This window comes from Peromyscus maniculatus, chromosome 2 (assembly GCF_049852395.1).
Source record: "Peromyscus maniculatus bairdii isolate BWxNUB_F1_BW_parent chromosome 2, HU_Pman_BW_mat_3.1, whole genome shotgun sequence".
Lineage (NCBI taxonomy): Eukaryota > Metazoa > Chordata > Mammalia > Rodentia > Cricetidae > Peromyscus > Peromyscus maniculatus.
Genome location: NC_134853.1, coordinates 1,760,828 through 1,777,657, shown reverse-complemented (window position 1 = coordinate 1,777,657; position 16,830 = coordinate 1,760,828). Strand labels below are relative to the sequence as shown.

General features: G+C 43.5%; 1 protein-coding gene across 1 annotated transcript; it reads right to left on the bottom strand.

Moving 5' to 3' along the window:
• Positions 1 to 4,238, bottom strand: Bhlhe22 (basic helix-loop-helix family member e22). The gene has a single exon (XM_015993516.3). It carries the CDS (start codon positions 2,765 to 2,767, stop codon positions 1,676 to 1,678), a length of 1,092 nt encoding a protein of 363 aa, XP_015849002.3. The 5' UTR covers positions 2,768 to 4,238; the 3' UTR covers positions 1 to 1,675.
• Positions 4,239 to 16,830: the final 12,592 nt, after the last annotated feature.

Genomic DNA, 16,830 nt, shown 5'->3' with positions numbered 1-16,830 from the left:
TTTGATCAAAATATTTTAATAAAGATTCTTTCTGACATAGATACACATACAAATGGTCGTACATAGCTGTCATAGTCTGATTGACCTATTTAATATATATATATTTCATTCTTTACACATCCAAAACCCACCAACAGATCCATCACAGCTCTGAAATCATCACCCAACCTGACAAACTGAATTTGTATTATCTGTAAGGAGTGGAAAACAGCAAGACTCCATTTCTTAAGAGGTTTTTCTGGATTTTCATAGGATGAAAGGCAGGCAGATAGCCATGCAAACTAAAACTGAAAGCTCACTTTGGGTAAACAGCTTCTTGCTCTTCCTTAGCTTTATTTCATTTCTTTTAAATTTTTATATTTTTTAGAAAAATAACAAATGATTTCACACCATAAGCAAATCAAAGCAGTCTTTTAACGTAATAAGTCTTCACAGTTAAAATAACTTATATATGTACATCTATATTAAAAGCAATTAAATTAGACCCTTTAAAATGCACAGCACAACCTGGAAAATATATTTGCCTAGCATGTTCTTACTTACAAGATCTATTGCTGTGATGTTTTTTTCCTTTTGGAATGCAAATAGGTCCCCTTTTGAAAAACAAATCAATTCATTCATCAATTAAGAAACACCTTTCCTGTAATTTTTGGACTGAAGCAATTTATTAAAGCTCAATTTAAATACAGGGATGATGCAACTGAAAATATCCAGGTGACCTTTCCAAAACCTAAGCAGCTCAGATACATCAATATTTCTCTTCAAACTTGTTGGCAAATAAAACTTTAAACACTTGGCACACAGTGTAAGTTAATATATAAAACAGAATTTTGGAAGCAATAAAAAATATCTTCACATAAGACCCAAGACCTTAACACATAATAAATACTGTTGATGTGGATCATTGAAGAATAACAAATAAATACCATGAATTGTTAATACATCATTGCAGAGTAAAAAGTAACAAGGTGCACATAAATATTTTAAAAGCAATTCTTTCAGCCACAACCTGCTTTTTATATCACTCTCCCCAAAACTTTGAACATTTTCACGTTTTTTTTTTTAAGTTCAGAGACAATAAAAAATACAAGTCGTTCATAGCAATGTGTCTCTCTCTGCTTTTCCCTCCACTTAAGTCTGCATTTCAAGTTTTTCTCCTGGCTCAGAATCAAAATTTATTTTCGAGTGCCCTTTCTGATTTGTCTGAATGAATATTCTGTCCCCATGCCTTTCAACCCGGGAGTCCTCTGCCTTTCAGCACTAGCCAAATTAGCAACTCTTAGTAGGATTAGTATTTTGCCATTCAATACTTTTCACGTCCAATAAACAAGCACTACTTTTCAACTTATTTTTCACCTTCAAAGAAGACTGCTTCCTCGAAGTCTGGGTTGTCACTGAAGTTGCCACTTTTCTGAGGGAAAAAAAGACATCCACACTCCATCCCAACTCAACCTCCCTCTTCCCTCCCTCCTCCCCACCCCAAAGACCGAGATTCAGGGCATGCCAAGGCTGAAAGTCCAGTTTGTCTCTGATACTTCTCAGTTCCTGCCTCTGCTTTGTTTGCCCTGCAAATGTTTCGCAACTAGGAGAGGACCAAAATAAAAGGGGTGGGGAGCATCTTCTCGCTTTCCTCTAGCTTTGGGGTCGGTCTCGAGGCTTTCGAGGGAGGGAATGTTTAAGGCTTCTCCGTGCACTGTTTGCAGAGACTGGACGAGACGCTGTTGAATAGGGCACACTTCTCAGGGCAGGAAGCAGCCGGGGGTAGCCCAGCGCTGAACGGGTAACCGGCTGCCTGCTCGTAAGCGCCAAGCGCGGGGTGCAGGGCAGCGGCCGCCGCCGCAGCGGCCGCTGAGCTGGGCAGGGAGGCGGCTGAGATGGCTTGGCCTTGGTTGAGGTAGGCGACTAGGCGCCGCATCTCCTCCAGGGCCTGCGCCTGCATGAGGATGTAGTTCTTGGCGAGGAGCAGCGTGGCGATCTTGGAGAGCTTCCGCACCGAGGGGCTGTGCGCGTAAGGGATGACCGCGCGCAGCTCGTCCAGAGCATCGTTCAGGTCGTGCATCCTCCGGCGCTCGCGGGCGTTGATGTTGAGGCGCAGCGCCTTCTGCTCTTTGGATTTCTTGCTGCTGCCGCCACCGCCACCGCTGCCGCCGCTGCCGCCGCCGCCGCCCGTAGGGCCCCCCGGGGGGAGGCCCGCGCTGCCGTGCAGGTGGGCGTTGGAGCAGCCCTCCACCACCTTGGCGCCTCCGCCGCCCCCCGCTCCCGGGGATGCCCGCGGGTCGGCGCCCCCGGCTCGCAGCACCAGCTCGCAGCGGCCGTCGCTGTCGTCGTCGGGGCTCTGCTCTCCGCCGCTGCTCTCGGCCACCGAGCCGCGGCCAGCGCTCTCGCCGTACTTGAGGCACAGGGCAGCCCCCGCCGGTAGGCTACTCAGGCTCGGGTCGCCCCCCACGCCCGCTGAGCCCATGAGGAGCCCAGGGACACTCCCGCCGCCGCCGCCGCCGCCGCCGCCCGTGCCGCCTCCTCCGGGCGGCGGCAGCAGCAGCCCGGCCCCTTCGGGGTCAGCCGGCTCGAAGCAGCCTAGAGGTGACGAGGACGAGGACGCCGGGCGTTCACGAGGCGGCGGTGCTAGGGACAGGTCCATGCCCGGGGGCGTGGAGCGGAAAGCTGCCTCCAGGCGCTTGGCGGTGGAGGCGCCCAGGCTCTTGTGCAGGAAGAGGTCGTCTTCGCTCGCGGCCGCCGCGCCGAGGTGCAGCCCGCGCTCCATCGCCATGGCCCGCCCTGCAGCCCGGCACGGCCACCGCCTGGACTCGGGAGTCAGGCGGCCGCACAGACGCGCGCCAGCCGGGCTCCGGAGCTGCTGCGCGCGTCGGTCCCCGCGCTGCCCGCAGCCCTGTCCCCTTCTTTCTTTTTCTTTTTCGCCTTCCCCCGCGCTCGCCGCCTCCTCTTCTTCTTCTTCTTCGTCTCCAGCCGACGGTGCTGGCTGCTGGGGCTCACCATGGGCCGCGGCCCCTCATGGTGGGAGGGTTGTCGCGGAGGGAGTGGAGCTGCCGCCGCCGCCGCCGCTCTGAGTCCAGCCCCGCGCCTCCTCTCCGCACCGTTTATCTTGCTTGGATTCACCTTCAAGAGATTTCCGGACCCATCAACCAGCCGCCGCCACAGACGGGGGAGTCTTTTACATCATTATCTCTGAGTAGGTTATTATGAAGAAGACTCGCCTGTTGGGACAGCGCTTTCTACCCAATCAGGTTAACGTTTTAATTAATAGGATTAAAACGGTAACAAACAATCGCAGGCGCTATCTGGCCGTGAGTCTGAATAGTTTCATTTCCCAGGTCTGAAGACAGGCAGCAGCCAGAGCTTTATAAAAGGCGCCTGCTCCATTATTCTGCCTGCCATCTGTATACACAGCTTAGCGCATATGTTTGCAAGGCGCTGGGTCCTGTTAGTAACCCAACAACTGCCTTTAGCTTGACATGTGTGGCGACTTTCACTCATCAATGAGCACACTAAAAGCCCTACTTAGAGCCGAGGATGTTCTTTGCTCCTTCAGCAAATTGTAGATCGGCGGCAAAGGCTGGGAGTTCGGTGGAAAGCAGACACCCCCACCCGCCCCCACGGCGCCCCACCCCCACTACCCTTCACTCGCCACTACTGTCTCAGCTTGCTCAGTTACCCTCTGAGGAGAGAATTACATTCCACCCTGTTCATAGCATGTCTGCATTTAGAGATGGGACCTGGGGGTTGGGGGGTGGGGGAATGATGTCCCTGATGGCTTGCTCCGAATTTATTCTAGATTTTCAGCTAGAATGTGAGCGAAGCAAGAGCGAACCCAGATTTCCTCCCCACCACGACTTTTCCCCACACCCCTCCACCGCCCATTTCCTACACAGAGGCGAAAAATTAAAAGTAAAGCACTAAAATGATGATCAAGTTGCTCACATAGCCCGTTTGATTTAAAAGTCGAAGGGGTGGGTTGCGGGGAGGGCTTTTTCAACCTTCCCCACACAGTGCTGAGGCGGTGGCGACGGAAGCGCACAGCTTCACGGGCAGAAAGAAACTAGTCTCAAACTTTCCTCAAGATTTAAATCCAGTTGCTTCGCAAGAGTGAACAGAGAGTCCAATCCTCTCACACACCAAGTGGGGGCATTCGTGCATAATTATTTAGCCGCAAACGTAACCGCCGCTGCTCCGAAGCCCTTTGGGGACATCTGGATCCATCTGGGCTGTTCCTAGAGGGTTAGTTCAGGGCAGAATTATGAAAACAAGTGCTCTCCGCATGGGGACCATACACGCGGTCCTCGCGCTTCTGAGTTCAGTCTCTCAAAGCACATGGTATTTGCGGCTAGTTTTCATCCTTAGAACATAAGTAAAAACAATATTCCCCAACATCTCCAGTAAGTCTCTCTCGTGGGGCAGAATTACTAAAGACTGTGTAGTTTGGGTTTTTTCTGGTTTCATTAAAAACCTTTTAATTGTGGCTTTCGGAGTTGGCCCCAGGTGTTGGACTCTTTTCATTATATTTCGCTCTAATGTGATGAAATTCTAATTCTCTCCTTACCATATGGTTAAATTTCCCCACTGAGAATTAGTTGAAAAGGGAGAAATAATCTATTAATCTCTGTAATAGATTCACAAATGAGGTTCACCACAGAACCTGTTTTTGAATGGTAATATCAGAACAGTTGGGCACCTTATTTCATACAGGAGGCTTGAGGACGACATCGAAATGCCCGCATTGTCACCTGGGAAGGATGGAAAGGAGCCTAGCTCTGCTTTTCCAGAATGACTGCCTGAGATACAACCTCTAAGAGAGAGAGAGAGGCACTACCAGGTCGTCTGTTACTGGTGCTTCTTCAGCAATTATATTGGAACTCAAACATCGAGAACCAGCAGGCTGACTGCCTGAAGCTCCATTGCCTGGGGTCTTGGCCTGGCGGTGAGCACAAAGTTGGAGCCTGCCCACGTGTATAGCTATAGACCAAAGTCGCTTTGGTGCTGGGCGGTGCCTCTCTTGGGGCTCTCCCTCGCCGCCGCCTCTTTCACTCTTCTGTTCCCAGCAGCTGTTAACCTGTCCCTTCAGGAAGCTAAAGACATGCTAGTGTTATTGTTTGTCAATTAGCAGCTTTGTTTTCATAGGGATTATAAAGGAAGGGTCTCCATAAACACAGGTAGGTCGTGCTTGGCTGGTGATAGGCTGATACCAGGCTGCTAATAAAAGGATGGAGGCTAGCGCCATGGTGGTTCAGGGCAGAGTGGCTAAAAGTCTTCCCTAAAGTCTGATTTCATTCTCCAGTGTGTTTTTCTTGTGTTCCCTTAACTTTCCTCAGGATGCCTGGATTCCTTGAGGGGTGGGGGAGATCACAAGAAAGTGTTTAAAAGGTATAGGATGTAGCAAGTGCCAGTTTGAGAGGAGCACTAACTTAGTGTCTTTCAGGGTGACATCCAGGAGGGACAGGGCAATAGAAAAAAAAAAAAAACTTAAAAAAAAACAAAACAAAACAGACCGACGGTGGCATAGATGCCACGGGACTCATAGCAAGACCTCAGCAAATCCTGGTTCTTTTCATAGGTACCCGATAACTCATTACCTGAAGGTATATATAATATCATTTCCCTAGTCCCACCTCCTACGCCCTCCAACACCATAAATTCTACAGCAAAGTTTTGCTCAACTTTATTCCCCTAGGTAGTAGCCACCCGCCTCTTCTGCGATCGGAGAAAATCCCCCCAGGCTCCCAGAAGGAGGTGGCTGTTTAATAGTCGCTGGAAACTTGTGCTGGGGAAATGGCCAGAGAATTTATGGAAGCTTTAAATGCGGGCCTTATAACCACCTTCGGGGAATGGTCTTCCAGGTTTATGCACTCGTAAACTTTTGCTGATTGCTTCTGGGAAGTTGTCAGGCACTTAACACTGCATTTATCTTACAAGGCAATGAAAACACATCTGCCCTACGTCTTGTTACCTGGTTTAATCATCACCAATCCCAAGTCACTGCCTCAACTTCCTTTCCCTTGGGGTAAAATCAGGCCGCTGGGTTTCCGGCCCAGCGGAGGGTGACGTCAGCAGCTCTCTCAATGTCCTCGGGCGGCGGGAACTCTAGCAATCTTAAACTTGGATCCTGCCAGAGTTATTAGAGGAAAGGCCTCGGCTCCTGAAGCAACGGGCAAGTTGCAAAATTGAACAGAAAGTCCAAACCAGAGCTATCTTCTACGGAGAATGAGGTCGGGACACCAAGCAGGACTCGATCCCCTAACCCAGATGTAACTTCCCTCCCTCCCCAGTGATCGAGAGCGTAGGACGACGCCTCCCTCCCCAAACCCCCGCTCTGCTCTGCACAGTTTAACCGAAATGGGTTTGGGATATCAGAGATCCAGGGGACAGGTCTTTTAGCCAACACCAGTGCAGGCAGGGTGGGACAGCTGGGGATACTCAAGGGAAAACAGTTCCTGCGTTTCCCGGTGAGTGGACTGGTTGTCTCAGTGAAGAAGCCCCTTGGCCAACACGTCTGAAAAGGGTGATTTTCGAATGAGTGCTGGATGCCACATCAAAGCGCTCTCATAAAGATGAACAAATTTTATTATTGTTGGAGAAAACACTCTGAAAGCCTCCAAAAGAGTAAAAAATATTCAGCAAGCATCGCCGCATTGGAAATTAGAGGGCGGAGCTGCAGACCCAAGTAATGTGCAGGTCAAACTTATATTTCTTGGAGATGATGCTAATATTTGTTTGGATTTGAGAATAGCTCAAGCAGAATCATAATGGAACTCACTCTACCTTTAAAGTAGGATGCTAGGAATTTCACTATGGTATTTCTGCATCTCTGGTAACTTTATGGCTCATCTAAATTAAGCAGCCAGGAGACGTCTGGCTCTGGCTGTCTGCGTGTTTCAATTTATCTATTTCAGAACACTTTGGAAAATAAAAACAAAGTTAAGCAAAAATAACATAAACTTTAGTTTGGGAGTCGCTCGGGGTTGGAGTTGGGGGGAGTGAATTCTCTAAGAGATGTGGGAACAATGTGACAGACTGAGCGGGGTGGGGTGCCTTCCCGCTCCGAAGGTCCTGTCTGGCAGCGACCACTGGGACCCCAGAGACCACCTCTGACATACTGCTCCTGCGCTGACAAATCCAATGCCAGGAAACCTGAGCACCCCCACCCCTCTAGGCCAAGGCTGTCTTGGCTGTCCTCCAGCCCCAGGAAGAGACACCTTGACCTTGACGTTGAATTTGCTTCCCCTACCCTGTAGTGTTTGGTGCCGCTTGGGCCTGATGAATGCCCTCCTCGCCTCTTGGTCCCCAGAGATCTCAGTGGCACAGAGTCAAGTCTATCAAATGCCAGGGTAAAGTTTCTCCCGGTATTTGCTCCACCTCCTTCAAAGCTCTCTGGAGGGGTGGGGTCTGCGAAAGTCCTAGTACCAACGGATTGAAGAGAATCCGCAAGGAGGAAACAGGAGCCAGGATAGCTGCCCGGGCTGGAACAATTCTGGCAGCTCTCCAAGGGTCTCAACCTTCGCCTTACCATACAGCTTCCCAATTCCCAAGATTCCGATTTTGAAAGAGTTGGGGTTTGCAAAAAGCTCTACCCACGGAATTCTTCCCCATAATCTATTTTAAAGAAAAGAGGTTGATCTTTACAACTTTTCGACGACACAGTACTTCAAGTTGGAATAGATACGGGGCAGAAATTCTCAACATCCAACAGCAATTCCCAGAATCCATACAAACTGGCCCAAGCCCGCTGAAGAGAAGTTCCCAATCCTGGTGACTTTCAAGGCTAGGCAGTCTGTGTAAGGAGAGAGTAATATGGTGCCTGGTTATCACTGCTGAAACCCAGAGGACGACCTAAGCTACGTGGCTGAAATAAATGGATAACTAATGGAAAGAGTTTATGGAGAATTCACGGCAGCCTTTTTTGCTTTAGACGTAAAATGTGGCCGTCTTCCGTGGGGACTGCTAACAATAGACTTCTTTGTCCTATTAGAGGAGTCTCTCCCCTGAAATCTTATCTTCATAATGTTAGAAAACATTCGAAAAAAAATGTTTAAAGTAATTCTAACAAATAATGGTGGATACTTTAGGGTTTGACCAGAAATAAGAAAACTAAAGATGTAGCTGGGCTTTGGGATTGTTAGCTCTGAGATTTAAAACCCACAGCGCCATCTCCTGACATCAAAGAGAATATCATGGTGTATGATAATATTTGAATGCTAAAAAACAAAATATTCAGGTACCAGAGACACACTTTATTTTACACTTCAAAAATCATTTCCATGATAGCTTGCTTATGATTAAAAAGCATTATCTAGGCATCTAAGACCATTAAGCATTGTCAGGTGCAATTCTCAAAGGGAATTATTTGTAAAGAGAAGTTTGTGTTCTAGTTTTATATACAAATAAATTTTATACATTCAGATGTAGTTCTGCTGGGTGTTTATAATAAAATATTATTTAATTTTTCTAATACAGAATTTGTTCATAGGAATTAAATCATAGGTTAACTTCTAAGGCAGACCGAACTATTTTTATGTGAAGGATGCTGTAAGCGTTAAGTACTGTCAAGAACGAACAAGTCAGCAAACACTTAGGTCTTCGATTACTGTTCAGGTGATTTATCACCATGTTTCAAAGGGTGAGTACTTTCAGTAAGGCTGCTCCCCTTGCTTTGGAGAATGGTACTTACCACCTCTGGTGGAAAAAGAGTAGGAGCAAAGGGGATTCTTCCTGACACAACTGCTCCTGACTCCTCATTTGCATTCTCATAACAAACATTAACAAGTAATCTAGCCCCATCTTCTCAATGACCTTCCTTTTCTTGAGGCAACAGTTTCCTCACCATACAACCCTATAGAAAGGCCATTTTAGGCTTTGACCCTGAAATATCATCTAGGGTAAATAATTTTCCAGAAAAGATTAGTGTACCTTCTAGAATTGCACATGGCATTTCAAAGTGATTTTTAAAAAGCTTGCTTCTCTTATTAATAAAATCGGTACCTGATAAGACACAGAGATAAGGCTGGGGTAGATAGCCAATTGATTGATTAAGTGCTTGCTTACATGTCTAAGGTGCTGCATTTAATCTCCGACTTTGAAAAAAAATAGAGATGATACACTTATTAAAGCATTTCTCATTTATGATTGCATACACAGGCCAGCTGCTTGAACACAAATAAAAGTAGATATGCTTTTTGTAGTGTACAAAATATTATGAATATCCTTCAAAAATAGCAGATCAAACAGACAAATGCAAATGTCATTTTAGTGAAAGATTAATTTTATTAATTACAGTGAAGATCTATTAAGCTAAATATTTGGACTCATTTACTCTGTCATTGTAAGAGCTCCTGTTTGAAAGAAATTTGATTATATATAGGAGGAACTAGATAAACAGATGGTTAGCTAGAGAGCTTTTCACAGTAAATTTTTGAAATTTAACGTGGAGAAGTTTGACACATTCTCAAATGTTTTTGATGAGGTCATTTGTATACTGTAGCAATTTGGTATTGCTGCACATAATCATATTAACTCATACTAAAGAAACATTTAACTTGGCTGTTTTGTTAATATATTTCAATGAAAAGTAAGGATTGAATTGTCTGGTTAGAACACAGAAAGAGAGGGGAGAGAGGGAGAGAGAAAGAGAAAGAAATAGAGAGATCACATTTGTGATATATTTACAATGTTGTCACTGTATATTTTAAAAAATTATACATATTTTATATTATATATACATATATGTATGTATGTATGTGTGGTGGGACAAGCCTGAAATTTGGACAATAGCTCCAAGTCAGCCAGGGCTATGTCTGAAGACCCTGTCTTAAGATAACAAAAACAAAACAGGAACTAACAGCAGTAAGGGCATCACGACATAAGTGTCAATACACAAACAGTGTCCTCCTATGGAAATTTCCATGCCAAATCTCTGAAAAAGGACACCTTACAATATCGTAAGTTCAAATGATGCCGTGGGGAGAATGACATTACCATATGGGTGGCATAGAGACAATAATACGTATTTCAAACTGACTTGAAGAGTGACTGGGCCATAAGCATGTCCCCAAAACAAAACAAAATAAAACAAACAACGAAACAACCAAAAACCCCCACTCTTGTCATGGATGAGAAGTCTAGATTTTTCCAGAAAGATTGTTTATATTTTTACTCCCTTGAGTTACTTCCCATATCTGCAAGAACAAAGCTCATGAGGGAAAATAAAAGAAGGCAATTGGGACAGAAGGAAATATGTGTATTTGAGTTCAAAGAATGTATATAGTGTATACAGAACACATGGGAAGGACTGTTTCTTTTTTTTTTTTTTTTTTTTTTTGTATTTCGAGACAGGGTTTCTCTGTGTAGCTTTGCGCCTTTCCTGGAACTCACTTGGTAGCCCAGGCTGGCCTCGAACTCATAGAGATCCGCCTGGCTCTGCCTCCCGAGTGCTGGGATTAAAGGCGTGCGCCACCACCGCCCGGCGGGAAGGACTGTTTCATAGAGGCAGTCTTTCTTCTGAGAAGTTTATGAATTCTGATTCACGTACATGTTGGACCTGATTGCACTGCCCTGTGAATTGATTAATAAGGTAAGAATAGCTGTAGCAGACATAGCAGATCTACAGCACAGTAATATTTGTAATATGTAATATTTGGCAATTTCCTTGATCCTTCTGAGGTTCAATAGGAAAATGAGCCTGTTAATCATGCTTTTCTTGACTTCTTCATGGTATTAACTAATGGAGACTATGAAAGCAGTTTCTAAGGTGACACATGAATTTAATTTCAACACTATATTATGTTTCTTTCACTATTCAGTATAAACCATTTCAGTGACCTTTCACCTAATAGTTTATTCAAGGTTTTTATCTTATTGACTTTTTTTTTCTACCAGAAATTTCAGGTACTAGCAGATTTCAGAGCACCTTTCATTGAATGATCCTGTTTGAGTCATTGGATGCAGTCAGGCAGAGTGGTCCAAGCCTGTCATCTCAGCACAGAGGAGGCAGAGGAGGCAGATCTCCGTAGGTTCCACACAAGCCTGTTCTACACAGGGAAACTGCCAAAAAATGTTAAGTCATGGGATGCTGGACATCGGAGTGTGTCCCTGTAATCACAGCATGTGGGACACAGACCTGTTAGGATCTGAAGTTCAAAGTCAGCTTTGGCTACATAGGAAGTTCGAGGTCAGCCTTGGGTACAAGAAACCCTGTTTCATAACACAAACAACAGCAGTCAAAGAGTCACAGAATTTGGAGACCAAATTTGGATGCTTTATGTTCTCAGACCCTCAGTGCCCACACCCACCCCTGTCTTTCTCTTCTGCCATTAAGAGTATCCCTCTGTCCTCCTTGTTGAGTGCTTGCTGGAAAACCATCTCCTCTCGAAAATTCCTACCCTCAGTTGCCAGTCTTAGTGTGAGGCCTGTTTGTTTCTCTCCGTGCTGGGTAAATCAGTGCTGCCGGCATTTTCTTTGCTCATGGTGCATCGGGCAGTTTTCAACTTGTGAGAGTATTCACCCCAAAGAAGCCTCCCAGAGTTAATTTCTGATAAAAAGATTTATGAAGATAATGCATGTCAAAAGGTGTAAATTTATTATTATACCTCTTGCCTTTGTCACCAGCTAAAACTGCAATATTTATGGACAAAAACCTGCTTGTCCGAATTATTTTTTCTTTTTAAACCTCAGCTGTTTGTTGTGCCATCTTTCATTATTCCTGAAGATAAATTCTACTCATTTTTTTCTTGTATTTTTCTTGAATCAAAATTAAATCAATCAATAATCCCAATTATATCTGGCTTCCTATTATTTGGGAAATGCAAGTCATGTGAGTGAAGAGCACTGTTTCTACAAAGATGATTTTACAGACAGTGTGCAGTGAAAGTCCTTTCTACACAAGGTAGAAAGCAGGATCCACAAAGGAAAAGGCTGGTGTTCTGTAAAGAAAACAACCATAAACAAAGTCGGAAGACAAGTGACATATTGGGAGAAAATAAGCACACCAAGCAAACAAAGGACATCTACAAAACAAAAGGCCATTTAACAGAAAAGAAATGGAAAATAGTTTAATCTGGTAATTAACGGAAAAGGGGAAAATGTCCAAAATGGTATATAAAAAGAAATTTGGGATTTTTTTTTTATAAAATCAAAGTTAAAAAATAGGTTAAACTTAAAAATAACTATATTCAGAGTTATAAGAAATTGTTGTAGCAAAAATTGTTACAAACAAATGTAATAATCTAAGCACCCACAAAAACATAGGTCCATTTAGAAAAACCTCTAAGGATTTTTTAAAAGGTGGAAAACATGAAACAACCTAAAGTCTTGCAAATGGTTAAATACTTTATAGAGTCCCCATCCCATCCCACAAAGTAATGTACTGTATGACAAGTGACTGTGAAGGTAGATGTAGTGAGATGCGCCAGGAATCCCAGCGCTTGGACAGACACAATCGGGAGATGGAGAGTTTGAGGCAAACTGGACTACACAGCAGAGACTCTTTGTTAAAACAAAAGATCAACATTGAATGTGGTAAATTTATATAAGCCATGGCCCGAGAAGAATCTTTTAGTACATAAATAGAAAAGAAAGATGTAGAACATAACATATTCAGCACATTTTAAAAACTGTAAGATCCTTTTACTGTTCAAGACAATAAACAGTGTGCCGGGTTTCCAGCACAAAATTCCAGACTTCTCTGGGACTTTGATTAGTGCCATCGTCCTCTGGCTAACATAGGAGCTAGGACCCACATAGCACCTCTGTGAAGTGGGTCAAGGGGATCTGAACTCACTTCTCACTGATGGAGGGGCGGTATGGTGCCTCACATCAGCAGAAAAGGCTGACTGGCACTCAGAAAGAAGGGTATGCCGTCTCAGTTACCACCTGCTCTGTGACAGCCACATAGGAAAAAAAGACAGCTCAGTGCAGTTGTTAGAAGGAAAAAGGCAGCCATAACAATGAGAGCCCACCTGCCAACCATCAGAGGACAAGTTACAAAGCACGAAAACAGCCCATGAGCAATTAGCCTGCAAGCCTGGTGTGCTGGTTGGCATCTGTAATTTCACTTTTGAGGTAGGTGGATTGCAACTAGTGTGTGTGTGTGTGTGTGGGGGGGCAGCCTTGGCTACATAGCGAGAACCTATAGCAATTTCATTTCCTATTTGATGGAAACTATTTGATAGTTAATTTTCTTTCCCTCTTGACAACTGAGATTGGGAGATGGAGGGTGAGGCATTTTCATAAATTTCTTTAAAACATATCTACAAAAAGTGGAAAGATCATTGGCAGATGTTTGATTTCTGTAGAAGAGTGAGGACAAAATGCCAGTGTCTTCTTCAGAACCTTCATATCACAATCCATACTCTCCTGCATTTAGAAATAGAATCATCACTTTTACTAATTTTAAAATGAATCTGAAATTATTCTGTTCCAGCTATCATCTGTTTATATCACTTTCTTTCATGGTTGCCTTGATCAACAATGTGTTTTAAAGTAATCATGCCATTTGTCAATATCTAGTGCCTAACCAAACACATCTGCTTTCCCTTACTATTCTTTACACATATGAGGGACACTTTCAACATTCAAAACATGAAATTATCAGAATGCAAAAGCAATGGCTTTATTGAACTTCAGTAAAGAGTGATTAGGACTTAAACGTTGAAAATTAAGCCACTTTATGCATACAATTTCCTATGACCACAGCGCTATTTTCTAAATACCAAAAGAGATACAGATTTGTGGAGCAAGAATTCTCACTTACTTCTTTGAAATAAAAAAGTGATTTCTGGGTGGGATTTTACTCTTTCCGTGTATGTACATGTGTTTGTGCTGCGGTTCACCCATCATAGCTCCTGGTTGAAGAACAAGGGTTTCTGTGTCCGGTTGCTAACATCCTCACTTCAATCTCTCAGGGATGGTTATTTCTGCGTCACACTCACATGTCTGATTGTCAGCTTTATGTCTCAGAAAGTGTTCCCTGCAATTCAGGCACAGTAAACCATCTCCTTCCAGCTAGCCTCCGAGTACTATATAACTTTTATAGTCATTATAAAAAATAATTTATTGAAAAAACCTAAACCTTTTCCAACTCAAGTGACTTTTGATTTAAATGTCTGTGGTCATGCTTATGGTAATCAGTTATGGCAGATTTTTTTCCTGAATTAAGTTTGCTGTTTAGATTACAAAGTTTAGAAAATATAAAAAGCAACATCATTTCAAACAGAGCCCACTGGGAAAAACGGAGAGTCTGTAGTCCACGTTCATCATTACTTGCTTTTGATTTGTATTTAATACAGGGCTTGGAGAAATTTCTTATTCTTTGTGTCATATTTTTCCTCTTCTATATACTTTTTTACTTTATTTGTATGGCTACCCAGTAAAATCCAAAGTGCAATCAGCTTCACTCTGCTGTGATTATTTGAAACACTTTGTTTGATAAAATTATGAGAAGCAATTTAAGGCATTAAGAATACCATTAAATGTTCAAAGAAACAATGGCTTATTAAAAGAATTTTTGGAGGTTATTTAAAGGTGATAGCACAAGCAACAAATCTCCATGAATGCTTAACTGTTAAACCTCTGAGACATAAACTCTCGATATACTGTGATCTGAATTTGAAGGCACTACCCTGACAGTGTTATTTCCTATGCACACGGGTGTAGCTGACAAGATCAATGTGTCCCATACAACCCTTAGACACATCAATCAAAAATTGCACCTTTCTTGCAAGACATACCCCCCTCCCCTGTTGCTTTGTTATCTAGACTTCAGGCGTTAAAATGAAATCATTCCTTGTTCAAATGCAAACAGCACCCGCGCTATTTTTATATTTGCCAACTGAGCTATTCCGACTCGGACTGTGGTCAAAGCAATTAAGTCATCTTTCATCTGTGGGTAGTTTGATGTGCCAAGATCCAGAAATATCATTTGTTATCATGCTACCATTTAAAATAAAGCAATTTGCATACTACTTAAGCTCAGAACAGCTCTTCTCTGCTGTTTCATTTGGAGTTTTGCTTTGATCAAATCTCTGTATTTTCTAGCTACCAAAGCTGATGCTATGGCTTTACTTCTTTTAAAAGTGTGGCCTTATATTAGAAAGATATTACAATACAAAAGCAGACATGCAGAAAAAATCTCAGACTAGAGCAAAGGGGAAATTAAAAAAAAAGGAATAAAGGTCGGTGTGTGTGTGTGTGTGTGTGTGTGTGTGTGTGTGTGTGTGTGTGTGTGTGTAACTAGATACTAGTGCTCAAATGAAAACATGATTGTTAGTTATGACAGTTTTAAAATAAAAGTCTTTTGTCTACTTCAAAAACAATAGAAGGTAAGAGGATAGAACCTCTATCAGGAGAGCCTTGATGAGATCTGAAAACTGTTCACTAAGTGAACAAAACATTTTAAATTATGTGGGAGACAACTCAGTTGGCAAAATGCTTGATCAAACACAAGGGCCTGAGATCGATCCCCAGAACCCACTTAGAAGCTGCATGGGGTGGTACACAACTCTAACCCCTTCACTGATGGAGATGGGAAAGGAGACCCTGGAACTTGCTGATCAGGAAGCTAGATGATCTCGGGAGCTCCACGTTCAGTAAGATGTCCTGTCTCAAAAAAATTAGGTGAGGAGTGATTGAACAAGAAATTGACATGGATCTCTGGTGTCCATGCACATGTGCACACACACACCAATTAACATGTGAGATAACGTTTTATATTAAAAGGAGCTTCAAGAGGAAAAATATTAAAGATGCTTTCAGATGATGATGTATTTGAGGGAGCATTGATTCTCAGTGAGTGTAACAATAACAGAAGTGACAGTTTTGAGCCATAGGTTGATTGGGAAGAAAAAAAGAGGCAGCAGCAGAGTGCTTTCACTAGACTTTTTCCAGTCTATTTTTTGAGGAGCAAAGGTCCTGCAAGGTGAAATTGCTTCAGAGCTCATTATGAAGATAAAATGTGATGCTTCATCTTCATGAGGGTAAGCTGTGTGTTGAAAACTCACCTGAAGGAGCAGCTAGGAAAGCTCCTGCCTCCGTGAAGCATGTCACAGGAATTTTATAACCTAAATTAAGCTAAGTGGTGACAAAACCTATTTAAACATCCCTGCACTGTCTGTGCTAATGGGATTCACTGCCAAGCAATGGGACTCAGTCCCACAGAAGAACAACATAACAAATACTCAGCAATAGCCCATGTGACTATCTTTAAAACTAGCTGTCCAAGTAAAGCTCGATCTGTCAATATAATTGCTTTTTAAGAACAAGAAGCCATTCTGAGTGAGATGTAGGAGTTATCCAGAGGCCCTGGATACTATGAAGGCATGGTGACCTGTAATTGAGCTGAAGTTTTTGCAAGAGGCTAATGGTTCCTGGATCATGCATCTTCCACCTAGTGACAGTTCTGGGAAACTGACTTAGATGGTAAAGTGCTTGCTGTGAAAGACTGATGACTCAAATTTGATCCTGGGAGAACACATAGGTGTGGAAAGAGAAACCTTTATATACATATCATGACACATGCACCCATACATACAATGACCACGCACTGTAATAAGAAATGAAAAATAATCCAGAAAAAGAATCTTCCTCAGGCTGAAGTAATGGCTCATAGCTAAAGAAAGAGTACTGACTACTCTCCCAGAGGAACCAGGTTCAATCCCCTGGACCCACATGGAATTTGTAACTCCAGCCCTGGGCATCTGATGCCCTGTTCTGGCCTCCCTGGGCACTCCACACACATGGTTTTTCATGTTTATGTGCGTCTGTGTGTGACAGCATATGCACTTCCATATAGATGGGGTGGATGCTTGTAATCCTAGCACTCTGGAGAAGCAG